Consider the following 27,036-nt stretch of genomic DNA (forward strand, 5'->3'; position numbering starts at 1 on the left):
TTTCCACTCCACATTCTTGATGTGCTCAATCCACTCAGCTCGCTTGTCGGACGGAAATTTATCGAAGCTTTTATCCGCACTCCGCAGTGTTACTGTTGGAGCAATTCACTACATAACACGTATTAACCATTGTTGCGTACTCAATGTGTATAGTTTAACTATGTAACGGTTACATTGTTCCGATAAAAAAAATGATTGAATTGCTTGGAAAAAAACAACTAAAACGGTGGCCGCCATAACAATGACAGATGAAGCCTCCCTTTGTCTACATCACTTCAGTTTACCGACTCTGGCTTCCTGGCAAACAGCGAAATGTGATTAAAACAGCGTTATGCGTTTTTTTGGTTTATCCTAAAAATAAAAAGGCTAAGTGAAGTACAATCTATCGAATTCAGTAAAGCACCCCTTGAGATGACTTCAAATTTATTTAAACTGGGAGGGCTAGCAGTAAATGATCATGCTTAAGCCACATTGATGGCATTACCTTAACCCTATACACCCCACGCTGTAAAATTGGGGACACCGGCATCCCCTTGATTTCTCTGGACCATGACTCCATTTGTACTCGTCATAAAGACAATTTTAGATGAATAGTAGCTCTTTCATTCAACACCAAATGGCAACACTGTTGCATCGTAACTAAATAAGTTTTCCCGAGGCGACTGGAAAAATCCATTCGAAGTTCATGTTAGTGGCTGCCATCTTGCCTCCGCAAAGTTTTACATCCTCTCGCTACTGGAATAATCAGTTTTGATCACAATTATTTTGGAAATCTGCATCACAACAACAAGGCAGGGGTAGAAGAAGGTATGGAACAACAGGAGAAGACCATCCAGTCTGTAGGAGGCGAGTAAAAGAAGTAAATTATGCCGAGGCTGATGAAGCGTCTCCAGAAAGAGGGGACATGGATTCGGAGGAAGGGGAGTTGAAAAACAATGGCATTGATCCCCTCGAAGAAGGTAATAAAATGAAAAAAAAATAGCCATTTATCATGAACATATCAAAGATCCAGTTAAATAACATAAGATTTGAGTCCTCCTGACCTACATTGAACAGAGTGGCCCCCACTGCTGAATCAATAACATCTTGTATTATTGCCCATGACAAAAAAATGTGTTTTTTTTATGTTAATAAGATGCTAAAATCCATTAGAAACCTAAAAATCCATAGATAGATGAGATTACATTACAGAATTATATTTCACTTTTATATGATACTACTGTGTGAATTTGAAAATACAGTATGTAAACGGCTATTCATAAACAAAAGTATATATTTTTTTCACTTTTCAGATGGATCCCCTGCCAGACCAAGAAATCCATGCAGGGGCAGGGGCAACGTGAAAGGTAGAGCCACAGGTAAATAACAGACCCCTCCCAGATGTACAAGATGAAGTTTCATTTCATTCAAATGAATAAAAAAATGTATTTTTCAGGTTTAATTACAATAATGTCGATTGTTTACAAAGTATTGTAAAAAAGTGCCAGTTTTGGAATGTATATTACTCCGTTCTCATTTGCTCAACCTCTTATCAACCACATATCAGTCATCAAAATCTTACTGAGATTCATAACTTATCAATAATCAAGCAATATGTGTGGTTTTCTATATTTGGCATTTGAAATTCTTCAACGGTAACTGGTTATGACACTTTCAAAAATGTAAAAAAAAATTTGCAAAAAAACACTCATGACACTATCCTTTGATGATTTAGGGATGACAAGATGCACAAGAAGGCATGGTTGAACTGTTTTTTTAGTTTATGAATACTCATCGAAAAATCAACCCCTGATTTCACCAAAAAATGCTCAGAGTGTATTGAGTTAACCAACGAACAAAATTAGACTTACCTTGACATGTCCGCTCATTGGTCAGCAGCTTGTAGCCTTTCTTGCAGCTGCACTCAAAGCTGCCTACTGTGTTCCGACACACGTGGTCACAACCCCCGTTGTTAAGACGGCACTCATCAATGTCTGCGAGAGGGAAACCAACAACGCGAGAGGTCACATTTGAAAACTTGCAAGGAGTGATTTTTATAGCTCTGTGGGGAATTTTAACTAATGTTTCATTGCCTTTTAATAGCAAATACACTTAGTCGTAGTACAGGCATTCTGTTGTCTACATTTTGTAAAGTCTGTGGTTTTATTTTATGGCAATATCCTACAGCCCTAATTGTAAGCACCACTACTGTCATAATTAGTTACATACTTTACATATATCCTCAAATCTCATGTGCTTCGATCAGAAAATACTGCAATCAGCATTTGCAAGGCTTTAATGATTCAGCCAGACCTCTAAATCCTCATTAGCCATCTTCTTCTGATTAGTGAGCACTTTATTTCTTTATCCAATACCCAATCGATATATCACGTGTCCATCGCCGCCTGGATGGTGTTCTGCCTTGGCACGGATTCGGGTCCATCTTGAAGGAACGCCACAAATGAGTTTTCATCATCTGGTAAAATAAATGTATCCAAAATGGAACAAAAGAATCTTGTCCTAGTTGCAGTCTGTTTTTCGTTCTTCAGAAGTGGCCGGCCCACAGCAAGTCACCATCCTCATGCTTGCGTTTATTTTCCTGCTCTTTCCTCTCAAACCAAACCAACACCAGAAGATGGACTTTTATTAGAGTTGTTAGTGTGCTATTGCAAGCTCTAGGAAGCAGAATGATTTTTTTGGACACTGTGTCTTCTCACCGTTTTTCAGTAGAATATTTGTTTCCTCAGTATCCTGATATAATGCTTATTTTATTCTATTAGAGTTAATATAAATAAGGCTGTCAGGTTGCTTGAGTTGAGGGTGGGCGGAAGGGTGTCTGACTTGGAAAGCTGTTAACAGGACAAAAAAACTGCAGGAACTGAAAAAACTGCAGCCTGAGACTATAGTTTAGTCTTTAAAGGGACCACCACATTAGCTTGTTAGATGAGGTGCTAACACGGGCACCTTACCATAGTTATTAAAGTTAAGTACAGAATAATGGGGAACTGTGTACATCTCCACAGTCATGCTAGGACAGACAAGCTGTTTCCCAAAGCAACAACATTGGAAACGTATAATTGGTCATATTGAGGAGGCTTCCATTCTTTCTGGATGAACATTAGTGGATGAACATTAGCTCTATCTGTAATAATTTGACTTAAAGACTGAAGGCTGGCCGTCTTTCTACAAATATCATAAATGTTGTGTACGGTTTTCATTCATGTGATGGATTCACATATAAACGTCATTTTGAAATGAACTGTATGTTAAACTCCCCTTGCCCTGTCATTCTGTCAATCTGTCCTGTCTTTCCTCTTCCTGTCCTATCTGTTAGAAGGTGTTCAGTAGGGGTGTGTATTGCTTCATATCTGGCGATATGATTCGTATCACGATACTATACTTGAGGATGATTTAAAACTAGTAAACCTTTTCAATAAATTTGTTGATGTTTTTGACAATTTTGTTGCTGAAACATTTCAAACGGCATACTTTATAGATGTCAATATAGATCGATGTCAGTGGTTGAATGTAAGTACTGTACATTTTTGTGTAGCTGTACAATACTTGAGAATGAATACGGTATGAAGTGGAATTTTTAACTTTCACTTCACTACATTTTACAGCACGTATCTGTAATTTTTACTCCACTACTTTTCAAATGTTGCCTACATGACACGCTACTTTTTTTTTTTTTGTCATTGTGATCCGGCGCAATCGATAAACTTGTGCAACTATACTGTAATTGAGCAGCAAAGGCAGCAACACCAGTACAACCAAGATTAGGCAGGTGAACAAGACCAATAAAAGCCAACAGTGAGAGCAGCGCACCTTCAGATGGGTGCTGCACACTCTTATACAGGAGGTGTGGGTATGCGCCTGGTAGTTGCTTGCAATCTTCCACTGTATATCCCCACTGTATATATGTATATATATATATATATATATATATATATATATATATATATATATATATATATATATATATATATATATATATATATATATAAAATGTAATATTTTTGCATCAGGACTTACAATACTTTTTACTTGTAAAGTAAATTTTAAAACAATGTCGTACTTTTACTCGAGTATTTTTTTTTCTAAGACACTTGAGTACTTTTACTGAAGTAATCTTTTTGCCGCTGTAGCTGTACTTTTACTTAACTATATTAAAAAAAAAAAAAAAAAAAGTGATTACTTCATCCACCACTGATCGATGTTTGACATTTTGATCAGTTTTGATCAATTGATATGCCAACACAGATCTATTTATTGTGGCATCTCTAACACATATGTGTATCCCTTTCTCTCATTGTGTCGTCTCAGTAAATTAAGTCAGAATGAGCTTGCAATGCTACTTATAGCTGGGTGGCATATACTGCTACTATTCGAAAAATTAAAATATCAAGTAAATGTTTCATTTCTGCAATTTAACATAAAGGATGAAACCAACAAATGTTATTTTGCCAGAAATATATTGATTTGCATTTTATTCATTCATTTAATATGTGACGTTCACCTTTTAAATTGAATTGTAGAACTATATAAACCTTTTCAAAACATCCTAGTTTTTCTGAGGAGTACTTGTATATTCAATTATGTTTCTGTATCACCATTCACAGTTTTGTTTCTTTCTGTCTGTCCCCTTAAAATCTTTTCTGTCCAGCTTTACTTTTTGAATAAACACAATATAAACAACCGCAGAGGGAGTATACCAAACTCACCTCTGCCAAATCAAAACTGTTTCAGCATTAAAATGGAATCATATTTACAGGTAATATATATATATATAGGTTTTTTAAAATTTTTTTAAAATATATTTTTTAGGAAATGTATATTCTATGCCACTAAATGAGGCCCAATGTAAATGACGTGGCAGATGCAGATTGAATACTACATACAGTATGTGATAGGTCACCTTTGCAGGTCTTGCGGTCTGGCTGCAGCGTGAATCCAACAGGACAGCTGCAGCGAACTCCCGTCACTGAATCGTGACATGTGCTATCACAGCCACCATTGTTGACAGCACAGGTCTCTGCAGAGAAACAGAAAACGGCCATCAAAGTCAAGGATACTGCTCTGCCCTACTTATGTCTCTGAGCCCACTGTTAGATGCAGATAGCTTTTGTGTCAGAATAAAAGGAATACAGAAGCACTGGAGAGGTTTTAGTTGTACACAGAAATATAAAACAAACAAAGGGGTGAGAACAATGTTGGGATGCAGAAGCTGAATGGTTAAAGGTTAAAAGTAACAAGGGTAGCAGTTAAAAAAGTCGTGTGCTCAGATCATTGCTGTTATGATGAGTTAAAAACACATTCCAATTGGGTTTTGGAGTTGGCTGATTGTATTTTCTGTAATTTCAGCAAGACCTTCCAGGCTCTTGGGGGACACAATAGCAATTTCAGCAACCTGGCTGCTGAGTGAGTAGTGATTTAAAGAAAAAAAAAAAAAAAAAAAAAATGAAAGCATTCAGTCAAGAATGAATGACAGGGTATCGGACGGAGACAAATTTCACGGTGATTTTAAGCAAGAGTAAAGAAGCATTATGCACTAAAAAAACTCTGTGCGAAAATACAGTACATTTCGGACATCGTTGCATGGTCATAAAAGTAAAGTCATACGTAACAATCATTTTAAATCACTGTATCATCATACGTAACAATCATTTTAAATCACTGGCTGCCATTGATGGTGATGATGACACCAATGAGAATTTTTTTTCTCCCTTTATTTTATAGTTAATGAGTATCACACCAATCGTGCGGGATCAACAGCTAATATCCTATGCTGAACAAAAACGAACACCAAACCAAAACCTTAACAGCCCTGTGTAGCCAATACAAAATTTTCCTGAGCACAAATTAAAAAAAAAAAAAATTGTAATAAAAAACTAAGCTCCACAGCAGAACTAGGGGATCCAAGCAAAACAGGTGCTTGGTGTGATGTCATTTAAGTTTAATAGCGGTCTCATAGACAACAGATCAAAACAGTACATGTTTTTGCTGAAGGCTGTACATGGCACGGCAATATATCAGTTACATGATACATAAAATAAATTCCTGAAGGAAAAAGTCTTAGATTCGATAACTTAATGAACATTCCAAACAGTGTTATGAAAATTCGGGCTACCCTGGGCTACGGAATAACTACATTTTTGGATAGATAAAATCAAGAAGGACAGAATACTGTAACACTGCATTTTCTTTTCTTGACTGCTTTTATTTCAGCCTCCACTGGCTATCTTATCTTTCAGCAGTTAGAGTATCATATTTTTTTCATGTAGAGTCATTTTTCACAAGTACGACTAGACTGGAGTTGGCAACTCCAGTCTAGTCGTGCAAAAAAAAATCCAAAAAAAAGGGACACCTCATTGGTAATTTTTTTGTCTGTGAAAGTGATTTAAAATATGTATTTTATATATATATATATATATATATATATATATATATATATATATATATATATATATATATATATATATATATATATATATATTATAATTATATATTATATTAATTATATATTATAATTATATAAATTAAAGTCAGAGCCTTTGTTATCTTTAGTAGATGATCCTTAGTGTGTTCAAGATTCTTGTAGAGACTCCTGCCGTTGATAGGTTTCAGCTTACCGTCCACATCCACGAGTTGTTATACTGGTCCGCTGTGTAGTATTTAGAGTTATCCAGCTATTATAGTTAGTTGGTCAAAACTCGTGATAGCTTTTATCTTCATATCTTGCGTCTTGACAAGGATCCTGCAATCCGAGACCCAGGTGTTGGCTATTTTCCCAGCTTTCTTGAGTTGATGTGATTTTCCTGCAAGTTCGGCGTTTCGGCGAGTCAAGTTGTCATTCAAAAAAATCTTCGACCCTTTCAGGTGGCGGCGCTGGTTAAGCAGGGCAGTCTTGGTCTTGTGGTCTGCCAGCTTCATGAGCACCGTCGCCGGTCCTCTCCCCCCAGATGGGAGCAAAAGGCAGCGACGGCTGTCCAGCGGTTCCATGTTTATTCCATACTCTTTGAGCTTAGCAATTGCCAGTTGCGCCACTGTGTCCCCTGGGCTAGGCGTCAGTTGTAATCCAGATATGATGAGCTCATCTGCGCGTCGGCACTGGTCGAGATCGTCAGCCAAAATTTCTAGCATCTTGATGCGAACATCTCTCTCCTCGACCGCCTGCTTGAGTTTCTCATTTTCAGCACGAAGTAACTGGAGCTCTCTGACGATTTCTTGATTCTGGTTTTGAATCAAGCCAGTCAAGGAGACCTCCAACTTCTGTATGGAGGATTTTATTTCATCCCAGTCTCCAGGTTTCAGATTCTTTGGAGCCATACTGGGAGTCGAGCTTGCTGGCCCTGAGCGCTTATCGGTTAAGATAAGAGAGTGCTTCAGGAGCTCAGAGTGCATCTGTACGCGGTGAAAGCTGAGCAGCGAAAGGACAAATGTTTACTTTTTTCCCATTCCTGAATAGTTAGGAAATTATTATCAATTTTGTAGCTATTGGGTATGTTAATCTACACTGATTTACGGTCCAATATTGCAATTTAAATTTGCTAATAAAATACAGACATTTATTCTGGAAGTTTTCAAAATGTTTCTTTAGTAGTTGTTGAAAACACAGGCTTCAATCGAACGATGAACACCTGAATCAATACACATGAAAGTTGGTATAAATCCATAGATTCATTTTGCATTGATCATTTAGCCTATCAATTAATTAGGTTCATATTTGTAAGAAACGTAGCCCTGACCCTCATTCAACCAATCTTTTTGGTTTTATCAATGTCCCGTCCCCAGCAAAAAGTGTACATGCAGGTTATGCTGTCATATGGTCCCTACCAATTTGAGACAAAACCTACGCCCTTGCCAGGGACTACCTATATACAGAAAAGAGCGAGAAAATAAATGATCATCATTTTTAACATACTTTTTACTCGCACTTCACCGAAACCTCTTATCTCCCACACTCTTATGCTGTCTTTCGTTTTCCTCATGGCACACTACAGTACCTGCTTGACAAGGGCGTAGATCTGCATAGGGAAGGTAGGAACAAATCACTACCAACTTTTCAGAATTTTCAAATTGTCCCCCCCAACTTTGAAGCAACATTATTTGCGTAATATAATGAGTTCAGTTATACAGGTTCAGACTTACATTGACTCCTTTTCACTTGCTGAACGTCCAGGTCCATTTTTTCCCCTCAAACGGACATTTAATTCGCTGATGATTTGGATTTATTTAAAATGTATTTATTTTTTATATTACTTATTTAAATTTATTTTTGACATTTTATATCGACAAAAAAGTTATGCTATTATTACGAGAGAAAAAAAGTCGTATTATTTCGTTGGCCTAATGTAGCTGAATAAACTGCTACTTACTTTACGCAGCGCTTCGCTTCTATTAGAATTCACAATATTAACATCTTGTGTTTTTGAATCAGTTTTACAAATAAGGAAAAGGAAATCCTTCATATTTTGGCTCATCTACATCAAATCATTATCAATAAAATGATTTATAGGCAACCAACACTTCGCCGTAGCTCCAAGCTCCATAGTAGCTTTACTACATAAGTGACGTAATAGCGAATTGGACTGGTACTGTCCATCTCCTGAGTCTATATCTCAGAATCTGCTTCATAGATAAGGAAATACTTTATTTTGGGGCTCATCTACATCAAATTATAATCAATAGATGGCTTTATATTGATGCTTCGTCGTAGCTCCCCGCTAAGGTACATGTACGTATAGTGCGTAGTGGTTTACCCTTCGGAGTAATACGACTTTTTTTCTCATAGTACCAGTACGACTTTAATCTCATAGTCCTTTTTTTCCCTTCTCCTTTATTTATGATGATGATTCTATGATATGATTCTAACTCCATACAGTGAAACATTTTTGCTGTCCCTAAGCCCAGACCAGAAGTTTCAGTGCTATAGTTTGACATTATTGTAAAATGCTCGCAGAGACAGTTGGCAGACAAGATGATAAGATACAGTAAGTGTCAGGACATGCCTCTAAAACGCTTAGGCAGACATTTCAACCAGCTGTAATAATCATGTGCTAAGAGAGCAAAGAATTATTTCTGACGTTATGGTTTAGTGAAGGCTCTGGAATGTGTTGGGTTTTGTGAGTTTTGGACGTTTACCAGCCACATCACCAGGTTGGGGCCTGCAGTTAACAAGTGGCAGATATTTCCCAATATGAAGTTTTAGGTCTAAAGCTTAACTTTGCGGTTTAGCATTGACACTATCCCCCCACCCTTTTTTTTTTTCAACCGAAGCAGCAAATTTCTCAAATATGTGCTCTAATCAAACTGTAAAGTTTTTCATTTCATGTTTGGAGTCCACCACATTAAAAAAATGCCTTCATAAAAAGGCACGAGGCAGATTCAAATTGGCTTTGGAGGGAAAACAAACATTGCTAAGCTTGCCAGCAGGCACAGCGGTTATCCGACAAACACCTGACTAAATCTCCGAGCTTTAGTTACAAACCACACAAGAAAGAAGAAATCCAGTTATGCCCAAGAGTCGGCTGACGTTCCCTTGAGGTCCAACAGAAAAAGCAAACGCTAATTCCTGAGTGCTACATCTACACAGGAAATTAATGTGATAAAGCAGGATGCTAAATCGGCCTATCCCTCCTAATGTTTCTATTTTCATGGACAGAAAAATCTGAAACTAGGACATAAGATCCAGAAATAAACCAGACTGTTCAATGATGAAAACCCATTGTTCATGTGGATCCAGTGGTAACAACTTAAACTACTGATTCCTACCTTGGGCAGGCTGCTCCTGGGAGAGCCTCCTCCCTCTGCCTCTTATGCGATATATTTAAAACATGATTTTCTTTGATCTGGCAAGTTTTACCCACTTTGAGTAGTATGAGGTCGCCCATGTTTGCTGCATTTGTTGACTTAAAACTCCTGTTAATTGGTTTGAATTGCCCTTTTAAAATGTGAATATTTTCTTCTGCCTTTTCACTCTTGTTTGCATCACATTTCAAATGGTGCTGCAAGTGCTTCTGCTGTAGTTGGATTTACATCGTTGGGGAGAATAACGTTTCTGACTCAAGGTAGAAATATTACTATACAGTGAGGAAAATAAGTATTTGAACACCCTGCGATTTTGCATGTTCTCCCACTTTGACATGATGGACGGGTTTGAAATTTTCATGGTAGGTGCTTTTCCACTGTGAGAGACAATTTTTAAAAAAAATCCTGAAATTACAGTTGATGTTTTTTTTTTTTAAACAATTTATTTGTATTATATTGCTGCAAATAAGTATTTGAACACTGTCTATTAACTAGAATTGTGAGCCTCAAAGATCTGTTAGTTGACTTTAAAAAGTCCACCTCCACTCCACTTATTCTCCTAAATAAGAAGAGTGGACTTTTTGACTCTGACTTTTTGACCTTTTTGAGGCTGTTAGCTACATATAAACCATCTGTCCATCCCATACACCCCAAAAGAGCTGCCCAAAGACACCAGAGACATAATTGTAGGCCTCTACAAGGGTGGAAAGAGATATGGAGCATTTGCCAAGCAGCTTGATGATATAAGATCCACTGTTGGAGCAAATATGAGAAAATGGAAGAAGCTAAACATGACTGTCAATCTCCCTCGGACTGGGGCTCCATGAAAGATCTACCTCGTTGGGTTTCAATAATCATATAATTGGCGAGCAATCAACCAAGAACTACACAGGAGGAGCTGGTCAGTGACCTGAAAGGAGCTGGGACCCCATTTCCTAGGTTACTGTTGGAAATACAGTAAGATGTCATGGTTTAAAATCATGCATGGCACGGAAGGTTCCCCCGTTTAAAACAGCACATGTCCAGGGCTATTTTAAGTTTGCCAATGACCATTTGGATGATCCAGAGGAGTCATGGGAGAAAGTCATGTGGTCATATTAGATGAAAATGGAACTTTTTGGTCTTAATTCCAGAAGAATGATGAGTACCATTCCAAAAAAAATCCCTACTGCGAAGCATGGGGATGGTAGCATCATGCTTTGGAGGTGTTTTTCTGCACACCGGACTGGACGACTGCACTGTATTAACGAGAAGATGACCAGGGCCATGTATTGTGAGATTTTGGAGAATAACCTCCTTCCCTCAGTTTGAAAATGGGTCGTGACTGGGTATTGCAACATGACATGCAAGATTCTGGAAGGGCCAGACCTAAACCCAATAGAAAATCTTTGGAGGAATTTCAAACTCCATGTGTTTCAGTGGCAGTCCAGAAACCTGATTGATCTAGAGAAGATCTGTTTGGAGCAGTGGTGCAAAATCCCCGCTGCAGTCTGTGCAAACCTGGTGAAAAGTTACAGGAAACATTTGACCTCTGTAATTGTAAACAAATGCTACTGTACCAAATACTGACATAGATTTTCTCAGGTGTTTAAATACCTTTTTGCAGCAGTATAATTCAAACAAATTGTTAAAAAAAACACACACACACACTTTAATTTCCATATTTTTTTTAGATTGTCTCTCACAGTGGACAAGCACCTACCATGACAATTTCAAACCCTTCCATTATTTCTAAGTGGGACAACTTGCAAAATCGCAGGGTGTTTTCCTCACTGTACTTTTAATGCAGTATATACGTATATATACTAGTCCTTCTCCAAAAAAATTTCATATTGTTATAAAGTTAATTATTTTCTGAACGTACTGATGAACATTAGACTTTCATATATTTTAGATTCAATACACACAACTAAAGTAGTTCAAGCCTTTTATTGTTTTAATACTGATGATTTTGGCAAAAGCGTCCAGAAAAACCAAAAATCCCTATCTCAAAAAAATTTGCATATCATGAAAAGGTACTCAAAAGAAGCTACTACAGGAAACGCTGCACAACCAGAAGAGGTGACCGCACCCTGAGAAAGATTGTGGAGAAGGGCCGATTCCAGACCTTGGGGGACCTGCAGAAACCTGGAAATGGGCTACAGGTGCCGGATTCCCCAGGTCAAGCCACTTTTGAACCTAAAACAGCGACAGAAGCGCCTGACCTGGACTACAGAGAAGCAGCATTGGACTGTTGCTCAGTGGTCCAAAGTACTTTTTTAAGGTGAAAGCAAATTTTGCATGTCATCCGGAAATCAAGGTGTCAGAGTTTGGAGGAAGGCTGAGGAGAAGGAAATGCCCAAATGCCTGAAGTCTAGTGTCAAGTACCCACAGTCAGTGATGGTCTGGGGTGCCATGTCAGCTGCTGGTGTTGGTCTACTGTGTTATATCAAGGGCAGGGTCAATGCAGCTAGCTATCAGGAGATTTTGGAGCACTTCATGCTTCCATCTGCTGAAAAGCTTTATGGAGATGAAGGTTTCATTTTTCAGCACAACCTGGCACCTGCTCACAGAACCAAAACCATTGGTAAATGGTTTACTGACCATGGCATTACTGTGCTCAATTGGCCTGCCAACTCTCTTGACCTGAACCTCATAGAGAATCTGTGGGATATTGTGAAGAGGAAGTTGAGAGACACCAGACCCAACACTGTGGATGAGCTTAAGGCCGCTATCAAAGCATCCTGGGCCACCATAACACATCAGCAGTGCCACAGGCTGATTTCCTCCATTCCACGCCGCATTGAAGCAGTCATTTCTGCAAAAGGATTCCCGACCTAGTATTGAGTGCTATTAAAAAACACTTTTTTATATTGGTCGGCTGAAATATGCTAATTTTTTGAGACAGGGATTTTTGTTTTTTCTTGACTTTTTTGCCAAATTCATCAATATTAAAACAATAAAAGGCTTGAACTACTTCAGTTGTGTGTAATGAATCTAAAATATATGAAAGACTAATGTTTATCGGTACATTCCATATATATATACGTATATATACACTCACCGGCCACTTTATTAGGTACACCTGTCCAACTGCTCGTTAAAACTTAATTTCTAATCAGCCAATCACATGGCGGCAACTCAGTGCATTTAGGCATGTAGACATGGTTTAAGACAATCTCCTGCAGTTCAAACCGAGCATCAGTATGGGGAAGAAAGATGATTTGAGTGACTTTGAACGTGGCATGGTTGTTGGTGCAAGAAGGGCTGGTCTGAGTATTTCAGAAACTGCTGCTCTACTGGGAATTTCACACACAACCATCTCTAGGGTTTACAGAGAATGGTCTGAAAAAGAAAAAATATCCAGTGAGCGGCAGTTCTGTGGGCAGAAATGCCTTGTTGATGCCAGAGGTCAGAGGAGAATGGCCAGACTGGTTCGAGCTGATAGAAAGGCAACAGTGACTCAAATAACCACCCGTTAGAACCAAGGTAGGCAGAAGAGCATCTCTGAATGCACAGTACGTCGAACTTTGAGGCAGATGGGCTACAGCAGCAGAAGACTATGCCGGGTGCCACTCCTTTCAGCTAAGAACAGGAAACTGAGGCTACAATTTGCACAAGCTCATCGAAATTGGACAATAGAAGATTGGAAAAACGTTTCCTGGTCTGATGAGTCTGGACTTCTACTGAGACATTCGGATGGTAGGGTCAGAATTTGGTGTCAACAACATGGATCCATCCTCCCTAAATATCAACAGTTCAGGCTGGTGGTGGAGGTGTAATGGTGTGGGGAATATTTTCTTGGCACTCTTAAGGCCCCTTGGTACAAATTGAGCATCGTTGGAATGCAACAGCCTACCTTAGTATTGTTGCTGACCATGTCCATCCCTTTATGACCACAATGTATCCAACTTCTGATGGCTACTTTAAGCAGGATAATGCGCCATGTCATAAAGCTGGAATCATCTCAGACTGGTTTCTTGAACATGACAATGAGTTCACTGTACTCAAATGGCCTCCACAGTCACCAGATCTCAATCCAATAGAGCATAACGGAAGAGAGCATGTGATCTGGCCGCAGGTTGATGGCCCAGAAAATATACCTGGTCCGTATTTTTAGTCTGCCAGACCGGAGAGGACAGACTCAAAGGGATCCGGATCAGAGCTGGGTGGTTGATTGATTAAAATAGAAACCTATTTGTTGCATCATTCGGAAAGGAGTGGAGCACATCAGACTTGGACAATATGGGATTTGATGGTAAATGTCTGACAGTCAGGGTAGTTAAGACTTATCAGCCACTAAAGCCCTGTAATTCACATGCATGACACATGGCAACATGACAAACGCTAGCTATTGGGCTGGCCCGCCTTGAGCGCCTGATTGCGCGGCCACGGGCGCCCGGTCCACGGCTGAAGACACTTGTACCGGTCCTGGCACTGCTGAACACTTTTTGTGGGTTTCTCGCTAAGCTTCTCAATGGACAAAGGCAAGTGAATAAATCCTCAGTTATCTCATCAATTGCTGCATGGATATGTTAACACACTTAAAATGGCACAATAAGAAAATGAATCTTGAATCTACATATAAGAAAATCAGCTAGATAATATCACTGACATACGTGCTTCCCGCAGAAAATATGGATATGTTAATCTGTCGCGCAAAAAAACCTTTTAAACTAGGATTATTACATTTGTCATGTCCAGGTTGTTCCTGTTGAGGATTCAAAGCTTAATTTTGTTTTTCATTCATAATTTCAAGATTTTTACTTCATATAAAATTGTATATTTATGTTTTAATTTTATTAACTTACAGTTTCATTTATTTAAAATATCATCCAAAGTGGTCATTTTTATTTATATACACTGAGTACCGAACCGAACCAAAATTGCATTTTAGTGTGTCGTTACAATATGTTATAATGTAATTATAATAATAATATATGCATATACAGTACATTTATTGAGAGTGTAACAGTATTTGTATTCGTCCTGTACTGTCACGGTACAGGCATCGCGGTTCGATGCATGAGTCAGACGGCGAATACGTTGAAGTAAAAAAAAATAAAAAATAAAAAATCCATGTCGGAGATAAGGCTGATTTATGCTTCTGCGTTGTGATGACGGCAGACCTAAGCCGTTAACGCCGACCCGATTTACGACCCTACACCGTAGCCTGAGGTGCACCTCAAAAAAATCCTGACTACGCATCACGTCAAGGTGTGGTAATGTGAACATCAAAGGACTGTGATCGGTCTGCTCAGAACGTTGTTTCTTGTTCAGCACAACAACACTGCCGTTTTCAAACATTCACAAACATCTTCTGTGTCACCGACGCTTCAACATTTGTATTAACAACATTTGTCGTTCAACATTGATGAGTTGCAGCTGCAAATACCCATGTTCGATCTCCGTTGCCATTGCTGTCTATGACCGGAGGAAAACTGAAGGAATTCAACAAGAGTCCCCCAAAACCGTACAAAGACAAAGCACAAGCCCTATAGTTGCTTGGCAATAATTTAGAGAGCAACACGTTCCCTTGATGCAGAACTTTGAATGCTCAATGACCACGTAGGGTCTACGTCATCGCTCCAACGCAGAAGCATAATTTCGCCCTTAGTCCTCCTCCACTCCAGGGGGCGGTAGAAGTAATGCACCTAAACCAACAATCAACCTTATGGGGGAAAAGAAGACAAACTCGGCATGTGCCGGTAACTGGTATCAAGGTTTACCGTGGTATGAAAAAAAATCACAGTTTCAAAACATAAAAAATTTCCGCCATACGGTAGTACGGATAGGCGGCACGGTGGCTGAGTGGTTAGCACGTCTGCCTCACAGTTCTAAGATCAAGGGTTCAATCCCGGGCTTCGGCCTTCCTGTGTGGAGTTTGCATGTTCTCCCCGTGCCTGCGTGGGTTTCCTCCGGGAACTCCGGTTTCCTCCCACATCCCAAAAACATGCATGGTAGGCTGATTGAACACTCTAAATTGTCCGTAGGTATGAGTGTGTGCGTGAATGGTTGTATGTCTCCTTGTGCCCTGCAATTGGCTGGCAACCAGTTCAGGGTGTCCCCTGCCTACTGCCCCGTGTTAGCTGGGATAGGCTCCAGCACCTCCGCGACCCTCGTGAGGAAAAGCGGCATGAAAAATGAATGAATGAATGAACGGTAGTACGGTATTAGCTATTTTTTATGTCCCAAAAATGCAGCATCAATTCTGTGGCTTGGAACGGCAGAGCTCACCCCTCTCCCTGTGGTTGTTGCCCTGTCCTGAGTCTCTCATTGTGCTGTAGAATACACACAATGGCTGAAGGTGTTGTAGTTTCAACACCTGAGCTTTTCCCCCCTCAAAAAAAAAGTCACAAGTATGGGAGTACTTCGGCTACCAAAAAGAAACAGATGGCCTCGGCTAAGAGGAGGAAGGACAGCAGGACCTCCAACATGATTTCAAATCTACGTGACCATCATCCGTCACTTTACAGAAAATGTAAGGTAAGTAAATGTTGTCATGAATGTTTCCCACCAGGTATGAGAGTTCACTCCAGCTGATTTAGTGTGTCTAGCGATGGTAAAACAAATACTACAACGTAAGCTTGTTAAGGAAGTAGCTAATGTCGCTAGTTAGCATGCAAAGATGGCTAACTAGTTTCCTCTCTACCATTAGCCTACTTTTGTAAAGTCTTCTGCCAAAATAACATTGTCATAACACAGCCTGTGGTGTTTTTTTTTTTTCTCTCTGGTAACTTTCTGTGTTGAGAGAGGTTGTGTGTGTATAATTTGCGAACAATGATAGGAGTCATGCAAAGGTGCTCTGTCTCTTGCCCTTCATTAATAATCAACTAATTAATATTAATAGTAGTAGAGGTAAAATCAATTTGATCATATATTGTTTAAGTCCGGTTCTTTTTTCTTGTTGTTGTTGTAATGTTGAGCAACTTGAACTGTGGCTGTGGGTTTAGTCTATAAGTTCTATTTATTTCAGTTTTATTTTAAATATTTCAGTTATTCATTTTTTGTTATTTTATTTGTTTATTTTAACATTATATTCATGTTGCTGTTTCAGTTTGCAAATATGTTGAGAAAAATAAAACAATCCTGTTCAACGGAAAAAAGTATATATATATATTTTAACCCATACATCTCAAAATAGCACATTCTAGCGCTATAATTGCAATACAGTGATACCGTGAAGTGCCTACTTGCTACAAGGAAAGTTACTGTAAATGTACAGAGCAAGAACTCTCAAATGCAGTATTACTGACACTTTTTGAAGTGTATTTATTTAATATTTTCAAATTGGGATTTTTTTTTTTTTTTTTTTTGTAGTCTGGGGATGAATTCATTGAAACACTGAATTTGTAATTATTTTTGAACTATTTCAAAAGATGGTTTCTCAGTTTTTTAATCTATTTGCACTTTTTATTTTATTTTAGCCGATATATAAATATATCTTATGTGGGAGTGTATGTGCACTGGTAATGGTTGACAGTTAACTGTGTGTAATACAGCAAAAATGGTATTATCTCATTTTAATAAAAAAAAGTTACCACGGTTGCCAGCTGACGAGCGCTACCCAATTTTAACTTCCCTATCTCAGTCGATCCTTACACAAAAGGGCGTGTTGTCTATTTTTGCACATGAACTGTGAATTAAAGAATATTAGAACAATAAAAATACAAATCAAAAGTTTTATTATTATTATTATTTTTTGTTTATTTTACACTTTAATATGAGGTGCATTTTTATTTCAGGCATTAGAAGAAACTTTAACATTCAAAGGCTCTGATTTAAAAAAAAAAATAAAATGCCTATATGTGACCTACAATTGACTGTTGTCCACAGAGGACATCGTCTCGTCACAGTTAGCCGGCATAGATTGGAGCTTTCCTGAAAACAAACAAACAAAAAAGGATTCTTGTAAAAGTAATGCTATGGCAACATCTGTACTAATTTTTCAGGGGGTGTCATTGGAATTGACATGCCCATTTATATTATTCTATTTCGACCACTAAAATGTCAACCTATCTCAAAGCAATTCAATATGAACGTATTGGATCAGAAAAAGAGGCTCGTGCTCCTCCAGCTATTATTAAAATGGAAGTGTAAGAGGCTGATTTAATAAAGGCTTGCATGACCAAAAACAGGAAAAATTTAATTGCGCATACAGGCATGTGTGGAAGCTAATATTCTAACTGATTTTAATCTGATTTGCGTCTGCCAAACATGCTAAACTGCCATAAACTGTTCATGTTAATAGATTCATATAGCAGGTGCAATATGATCTATGAAACGCGTGATTAAATTGCACCAACTGATTTTGTGTTTTGTTAACTTCTCATCTCCCACAAAGGAGATGGAATGTTAAAAAAATTTGCTGAGAGAGTTTCATTAGAGCAACCAGAAGAGTTGGCAGCAATTGAAGGTCTATGTGCGTCTCTCCCTTTCTTTTTTGTATCTGCACCATACAATGACAAAATTTTGTCTTTCATGTCTTTCATGTTTTTTTTGGTAGAGCACTTTGTTACAGTTACGGTGAAACTAGGGCTCTATAAACAAAGTTAAGAGCTGAGTATCTTCAAATTGATGCTGTGCAACTCAAAATAAACACAGACCTGCATGTACTTAGTAACTGTGAGGGGTTCATTGAATGAGATATAGATCCTTTGATAGCTTTTCTTATGCAGTGGTACTTCTACTTACGAATGTCTCTATATACAGAATCTTCAGGTTAAGACACGCTTCAACAGGAAAATCTTGTGAAAGTCAAAAATAAAGTATGGCTAGTACTCGCAGCTCCCAGAGTTTAATGAAAGTAAAATACTCATAGCTGCTCTGCCATTGGCTATTGCCTAGCATTCCTGACATCCAATTGGCTAAGAGGGACCTCTACTGCATGTGTATGTGTGTATGCCAACGTCGTCTTCATTTGCCCTTCGTGTTCTGAAAGCTTTACATGAGTGTATTGACTTTTATTCTTTACCCTATTCTTGTTTTTTTACATTATGTACAACTCTGATTTTATGTTTATTGTGTAATAATCAAATTGTAACATATATTTGTTACATGTTCTGATGCATTTTTAGGTATTATAAAAGATTTCCATCTGAATTTTGGGGGCTTGGAAATAATTAGGGCTACTTAAATGGAAAAAGCGTCACTACTTACAAAATTTTCAAGTTACGAAACTACTTCCAAACCCATTAATTTCATAAGTAGAGGTACTACTGTATTTGGATAACTGGAGCAATTTTAAATGTAATCCATCATTCCCAGTAATTTTACGTGATTCCAGCTGACAGCGATACAGTTTTATTTTCATCAACAATGCTGAAAATGAAAATATTTCATTGACAAACATTTTTTTCATGACGATGAGACACATATCGTCTGACGAGATGACTACGAGACGAAAATGCTACATCGTTTCTGTCATATGTTCACAATGTGTGACATTTTCATACTGTACGTGGAGTACGTCAGCTTGCATCGTGGCAGCGTTTGGGTTATGTTGCTCGTGTGAGATGTGCTGTGCCTCTCCCTCCTCACCGGAGTTATGTAGGCTGCGCTCCATCTTGCTTGTTTGGAAACATGGTAAGATTTTTTTCTTATCTTGGCAAGAGAGAATATACAATGTTGCTTTAGCCTTTAAAGTGCCTATGACAGCAAAAAGCATGTTTTTTAAATATTTTCTGCGGTATTTTATGCTCCTGAATGAAATGGACTGCATGGGTGTGTGTGGAAGCGATCACTATTTATTTAGTTTTATTAATCCTGCGCCATGAAAATGAGTGACTTTCGGCTCTTGTCTCGAGTTGAGAAAGAGCTGTGACGTGTACGGTAGAAGGAGTCCTCTCACTATCCAGCCGTACTGTTGTATGAGAAGGACTAAGGATTCAGCTGATTTTGCGGATTAATTCGTTTATTTTTCGCATCACGCCAGCCAAACGGCTGCAGAAAATTTTTGCTGCACCAGGGAGAGGCGTGAGCCTTTTTGGGGTTTCAAAAGGTTCCCATTCACTGGTGGATATTGGCCAAAACAAGCCCTACTACTGTGGGACCATTGGACTTACTAGGAAGTGAGTAAACATCGTGTTTTGTATTATGTCAAATACTGGGATCATTTTAATACGTAGGTGGCTTACATTTTGTGGCTGACATGCTCCTTCTCTACTCGGCCGACGACACTGGCGGCTTGTCGCACAACCCCCCTGCCGGGAGAGCACTATACTCAGCTTATTTCCCTCTATAGGTGCCCGGTGTTCTGTCAAATTTCCCACCTGATCAGAAATTGCAACTTTGTTTTAAAAATAGCCGCAAATACAGCGATTACAAAGTAAACACTAACAAAGTTTCTTTAAAGGACTATTTAATTACGTTTCATAATGGATGGGCAGATAGAAATGATCTCCTAAGACACATTCTGTCTGTCATGTTAGCTGCACAACAACTGCACGCCGCTGTTTGTTTACGTCGTCGCCGTGTAGTAAAGCATTATTTTTCATTATATTCGTGTTGACCATGTGGCAGCTACGTGTTCCTCCGACGTCGGCCGGTTTGTCCGGTGGTACGCTCCAGCTGCTTCCCCAGCGAGCTCCACTGTCCGTAGTAGCAGGGGAAAGAGCTGTAACTTGCTCTCCGCCGGGCAGGTTGCCGATCGACGAAGACAATAAAAAACCCCGCGGCAGTGTGAGATGATCCGGGCTAGTTTTGTGTGAATTTTTTGCTTGGAAAAGCGAAAATAAGACTTTGAGACGTCACTCGATTCGGGTTAGCATGTCAGCTATCTGTCACGCCTCTTGGTTTGTTTATATTCTCCGAAGCCGGGGGGCAGGGAAATGTCAAAAACCTGACTAACTACGGCGGCATAATATAGCGTTCGGGAGGTTCAACAGTAAAGCCAACGGTCTGTATCCTCAGGCTGTGAGGCTACTGAACTCTGGCCCTCTCCCCTCTCTGCCCCCCCCTCTTACGGACAATAATCCACATACACCAACAACAATAACTAATTGGTTTGCATAGTTGCAGTATGTCACTACCCATTACTTCCTCCTCCCTTACCCTTTCCTATTGGTTTACAACCAGTATACCTGATTATACTTGATTAACTCATCTGGTTTTGCACTGATTTATAACTGTTCTTGTCAGGTATATTTTTGCTCTGCACTTTAGCACTGAAATGACTTTACGCTGCTGTTTAATCTTTTTTGTACATATGTCTAATACTGTGTCAGTGTTTACAGGTACTTAAGGGTATTTATTATATGGGTTTCGCACTTTACCAACTTAGCTGTATGGATGCTCCAAACAAAGTTTCGTTGTGCTTTTTGTAACAATAAATATTCTGAATCTGAATCTGAAAGGTGAAGTCGACAGTTTTGACCATTATGGAGTTATTTTGTTGTACTGAATAAATGCATATTTATTATTTCATATTCCATTTAGCAAAAGATTGTTATTTGTCATGACCATACCATTTATTTAGCAATTGGGAAAAATACTTCCATAAAAAGAATATCCTGAAAAATATTGGAGTAGAGAGACTGAAACAATGACATTTTGCGGCTCTCTTTGTCGCATTTTCCTCGTTATGAATAATTCCCCATCAATAGGCTGCATAAAAAATCAGATGAAACCATTTTCCCGCTGATGTCATCCACCTGTTGGGGACGCAAGAGCCCTATAATGGTAGGCGTGGCTAGACGGCGGATTAAAAGACTAATTTCTCGTTATCTGCGCTTTGCCAAATTGTTGTATACAGTCGAAACGTCTCAAAATATGATTCTAATTCACATAATAATGCTATTTAAGACTTTTATTATCCTGTCGTGTGCACTTTAAAGTGCGCTGAGTGATTGTCAAATATAAATGTAATCGTAGTGTTAGCATAGCATTCGCTTTAGCATTAGCCAACCTGCAGCAGAGCCACTCGGCTTCTCCGGTCAGTAAGTCTAGAGGATATTAAACACTCGGACAACTTTTTTTTTTTTCACATACAGTTTGTGGCTTTGAGGTAGGTTTAATTGACAATGTAGTGTATTTCCTGCTGAGAGTGTATTATCATCACAAAGTTGGCGTTGTCCTTGTAGATGCTACAATATATGATCATCCGTCTATTTTCATTTGAAATTGTTGGAAACCTTTATTTATTTTTGGATTAAAACTTTGAATTTGAATTTTACAAACGGAAACATTTTGAGTAACTGTCGACTAAAACTAGACGAAGACGAAAACATTTTGAAATGACCACAATATGACTAAGAATAATACGTGTATTCATCCAAAAGACTAAAACTAAGACAAAAATTAAAAGGGCTGCCAAAAACAACACTGCAGCGAGGGCACTTTGAAAGTTTTGACACTGTCATTTTCACTGTGCATTAGCCAGACGACCAGGAGTTAGCACGCCTCTTTACTCCTAATGTGAAGCATGCATGCATACAGAGTCAAATCACGCCTACAGTCAGGTTGATGACATGAAACTACACATTTCCCCTGTTCTTCTACTGCTACAAATGGCTGAACTTCTTCAAACGCTTTTCCTATTTTGTTTCATTGCCAATCACAGACTCATTATTGGCTCCCTCACAAAGCTAATAGGCTGTGTTAATAGTATTCAGGGAACACTTAGAGTAAGAGTTTGAAACACTGCAAGCTTCATTTCGCTCAGATCACTAAGATCGAAACAAAGAAATGTCTTGAAAGGCATCACAGCTAAACTGATGGATTCTTTGTGCTTGCCACATTACCTTTGGTGCGCAAACAAATCAACCTGGCTACAACAAGCTCTTCGCCATCTTTTTAAAAAAAATAAAATTCCTGCTCTGCTTGCTGGAAGAACCGAATTTGCAGCTGTGTTTTGAAAAGGTGCGGTTTGACACAGGCAACAGTTGTTACTGAGAGGGCATTCACAGAAGAAAGAGGAAGATGGAAAATGTCAAGGGTCATCGGAAAGATGCCCCCTGTGGGTGTGAAAGGGCCTGATAGGTGTCTGTGAGGTTAGCTTCCTCTACTTCCCACACCCGTGTACCCCTAGAGAGAGGAGTCAGAGGAACACATATTTACCATTAGGGAACAGCTGTGGGGCTGCCTGGGACTGGACACTCCTCTCCCCTGCATGCACACGCACACCCACGCCCACACACACATTGCAAAAACACCACTTTAGTCCTACGTTACACTTAACCTTGCAAAATTCTTGTTTGTCATAAATCATCAGAGCTTCACAGCACGTAACATGATGATAGGTATTATGTCTCCTGAGCTGTCCATAAATACAAAATGACATTAGGCAACTTGTAAATCTAGACTGTCACTAGCATCGACAGCACACAGAACTATAATTGTTTTTCAAACCTTGATAGTTAACAGTAAAACTAAACAAAAAAAGGTGAAGGTGACATCTCAAGGCAAAAGTGTGATCTGACAGCATGCAGTTCATGCAAATATATAATCCACACACTGCAGAAAAAGTGCAGGGTAGTTGTGGTTTGTGGGCAAGTGGAGCCTTTTGCTGGGAAGCGTGAGGATTGTGAGCGTGGTCAGACAGAGCGAGGAATGGTTAGTGCTGCAAGCTGAAAGACCGGATGATTTGTGATTTGGATTTCCTCATAGCGTCAATTTTTTAATGTATTTAATTGTACCTTTATGCCTTGAATGTTCTTAACACTGTCAAGCTTATCAGCACGTCCTAGCGTTGCCTTTAGCTTTGAATTCAACATGCATTCGCTGAAGCATTGTTTTAACAAGCTTCTGCAATGTCACAAGATTTATTTCCATCTAGTGTTGCATTAATTCTTGCATTGTTGATGGCAAAGTCAGACCACTATGCCCCAAGTGGCTCAGTGGGGTTAGGGTCTGGACTCTGTGGTGGCCAATCCATGTGTGAAAATGAGGTCTAATGCTTCATGAACCAGTCTTTCACAATTTCAGCCAGATGAATCCTGGTATTGGCATCTTGGTGTATGCCTATGCCATCAGGGAAGAAAAAAATCCATTGATGGAACAACTTGGTCCTTTGGTATATTCAGGTAATTAGCTGAGCTCAGTCTTTGAGCACATACTGTTGCTTAACCTAGACATGGCTAGACAGGCTTGTTCAGGCATGATGGATGCATCACTTTATTTGCCTCTCTTCGTACCCTGATGCTCCCATTACTCTGGAACAGAGTAAATTTGGACTCATCAGACCACTTCCATTGCTCCAGAGGCCAATCTTTATGCTCCCTAGCAAACTGAAGCCTTTTGAAGCAACGGAGATTGCAGCAGTTCGACTCTACTATCATCAATGCAAGATCTTGGTGAAAAATGAATGCAACAACCTAACCTTGATATTGCAAAAGCTTTTCGAAACAATGCCACAGCGAGTGTGTGTCGTAATAAAAGCTAAAGGCAATCCAAATGAAGTATTAGAGTGTATGACCTTCTTTTTGGTGGTGACTTTTTTTGGGGCCGGGGAGTGTATGTCCAAAGAATCATTGTTGTACTCAACTGAATGCAGACAGGGAAGAAACTAATTAGTTTATTACGTCTACTTCCACTGCAGCGGCCTTTTAACATGATCGTTTTGAAAGTGTAACACTGAAGCACATTTATCAGGAGCAAATTTCTTTATTAATTCCTTCACTGCCCTTAATGTAGATATTGACCATTCAATGCCATTCCCACATAGTTCAAATGGATTGGATGTCTTTTGTCATTAATGGCAATGAATCATGATCCTTCCCCATTACCCTTTCAATGTTCAAATAGACAGTGGTGGAATGCAACGAAGTAAAAGTACTTCTTTACTGTACTTAATACATTTTTGGCTATCTGTACTTTACGTGAGTAGAAATATGAAGCGGTACTTTTTAATTTTACTTCACTACATTTTACAGCATGTATGTACATTTTTACTCCACTAATTTTCAAATTGTCGCCTGCGTTACACGTTACTTTTGTTTGTTTTCTTTTTTTCCGCATTGTGAATTAATAGCTTCTTTTTCATGCCTCGATGAGCCCCATGCAACTATACCATAACTGAGGCAGCAAAATGAGTACAAGCAAGATTAGGCAGGTGAACAATATATTGACCAATAAAAACCACCACACTCAATTTTGTTTCAGTTTTGGAGTTTCTGAGCTTGTTAAGCTTCTGTTTACAGTGTGGTCAATTTTACTTCTTGTTTTTTCCATTCTGAATGAATTTTCTGGCTGTTTTTTTTTTTTTTTTTTAATTGACTCAGATCTCTGTATGTGTGCATATACAGTATATTAAAAAATAATTAAAACTTTATACATTTATAAAATATTACATTTTTGCATTGGGAGAAAATACTTTTATTTGTAAAGAAAATTTTAAAGTAAGTACTTTTGGACTTTTACTTGAGTACTTTTTTCTTAGATATTTGTACTTTTACTTAAGGATTTTTTTATGCACTTGCATCTGTACTTTTACTTCAGTAAAAAACATTGAGTACTTCATCCACCATTGCAAATAGATTGGCCATCTATCACCATCAATGGCAACCAACGATTTAACACGCCCTGTTCATATTTATCATCTGGTATATTTTACAAGTTCTGTTATATACTGTAGGTTTCTTTTTTTTTTTTTTAAGACCGCCCGAAAGGAGGGCTCAAAAGCTCAGTCACTTTGTTGGTGTGGACACTAGCTAAAATGGCTACTCCGCACTTATTTGCGCACAGATCATAATTAAATTAGGTAGGTATATTGTCAGAATTAGCTTCAGGGATAATTAATTACAGTAATTCCAATTTATTGTTGCTTGTAAGGCCAGTAGAGGGCATCTGCGCTCTTCGGGTGTGCTAATCTTTTCTCTGCGCTGATGATACTTTTAGATATAAAGGAGGTCGTAGTTCATTTGAACTTATTTCATGGAGGAATTGTTAGGTGCTTTTCACATGCCAGTTGATCTGGCATTGAGATGCCTAATCTATTCATCAATCTCAAGGGTCCCAAATGTGATAAAGGTGTTTACTTTGAGACGCTTCCATTACCAATTGAGTGGAGAAACCACACAATAACGACTATATCAGGAAAGAACTTTATGAATTCTGCAGCGCATGTGTTTGGCCTCAGCAGATATCCATGCCAGATAGACTTTATTTGCATGAGCATCATAAAATTCATTTGCACATAATGTGTTTTTTTACCAGTTGAAATTAGATGTGACAATTTGCGGCAAATATTCCCCTATTTTCATGATAACGTCATAGTGATAAAATGTACATGTATTTGTTGAAAAGTAAACAAAACCTTAATTTTTGGGGCTGTCATTAAGAGCAATAGATGTCCAATCCATTTGGACTGGCAGGGGCTGGCAGCATTTGCGCTATTGCCAACATTAGCACTGAAACATGATCACTCAGTGCCATCAATCCCAGTACAAATTGATTTGATGTTTATTCCTGTCAATTGCAGTGAATAAATTAATGCCTACGTACATATGAGGTGGTGCCAGATTAAAGATAGAAACAAATCAACACCACACAGCATGCACGGCCATCCTAATCTGCTCCCCAACCTTGCCAACAACGTGCAACATCAAGAAAACAAGTTTTGTCAGAGGCAGAGAGAAAGACCACATACAGTTAGCCAGCATGAACGTAAAACCACCTGAAAGGAAAGCACAAAGTGTTTACGTTATGGGCAATATGCAGGCGACTACATGCACTTGATACATGCATGCTCGATATGTGCTGTATGTTTGTGAGGGTTACTCTTACACAACTCAGAGGTGGGTCAAATAATTAAATTTTTTACTCAAATGAGAGTGGCGGTATTTCGAAACAATGCCACTCAATGAAAGTATAAGTAGTCATCCTAAACATTTACTCATGAACAGGTAAAAAAGTATTCGGTAAAATGAAAGTAATGCGTACCTGCTTACAATGTTTGATTTTGTTTTTTTACACTGATATTTTTTTTCTCAGCACGTCATCTATATGAACTCATTATTATCCTGTACTATAACCTATTACATAGCCATATTGGGCCCAAAAAATGAATGATTGAATTCCAACTAGAAAAATCAAACATCACTCATCCAAACAGCATGAGTGCCCTCTGTTGGAGAAAACATATTTTATTCCGTGGTCTATCGGTGCCAAATAGAAGCTGGGAAAGAGCTTGAAATATGCAGTTTCAAGTAATGTTGATGGCAGTGCTCTATTTGAAATAGTTCACGTAGTTTTTATGGCGCTTTAAAGACGCTACACGTAGTCCCCGGATTACAAGCGAGTTCACTTCCTGCGCTGGCGACGTAACCCGAA

General features: G+C 38.7%; 1 protein-coding gene across 4 annotated transcripts in view; it reads right to left on the reverse strand.

Moving 5' to 3' along the window:
* Window positions 1-27,036, reverse strand: part of scube3 (signal peptide, CUB domain, EGF-like 3) — a 262,184-nt gene that overhangs the window by 54,193 nt on the left and 180,955 nt on the right. For 2 of the 4 annotated variants that reach the window (XM_057817150.1, XM_057817143.1), the window contains exons 7-9: window positions 22,825-22,895; window positions 4,898-5,014; window positions 1,851-1,973 (exon numbers count right to left, since the gene is read on the reverse strand). In XM_057817150.1, coding sequence (XP_057673133.1) covers window positions 1,851-1,973; window positions 4,898-5,014; window positions 22,825-22,895 — 311 coding nt within the window. The remainder of the gene's footprint in view (window positions 1-1,850; window positions 1,974-4,897; window positions 5,015-22,824; window positions 22,896-27,036) is intronic. The other 2 variants (XM_057817160.1, XM_057817169.1) reach the window with 2 other exon arrangements.

Source organism: Corythoichthys intestinalis, chromosome 2 (genome assembly GCF_030265065.1).
Source record: "Corythoichthys intestinalis isolate RoL2023-P3 chromosome 2, ASM3026506v1, whole genome shotgun sequence".
Taxonomy (NCBI): domain Eukaryota; kingdom Metazoa; phylum Chordata; class Actinopteri; order Syngnathiformes; family Syngnathidae; genus Corythoichthys; species Corythoichthys intestinalis.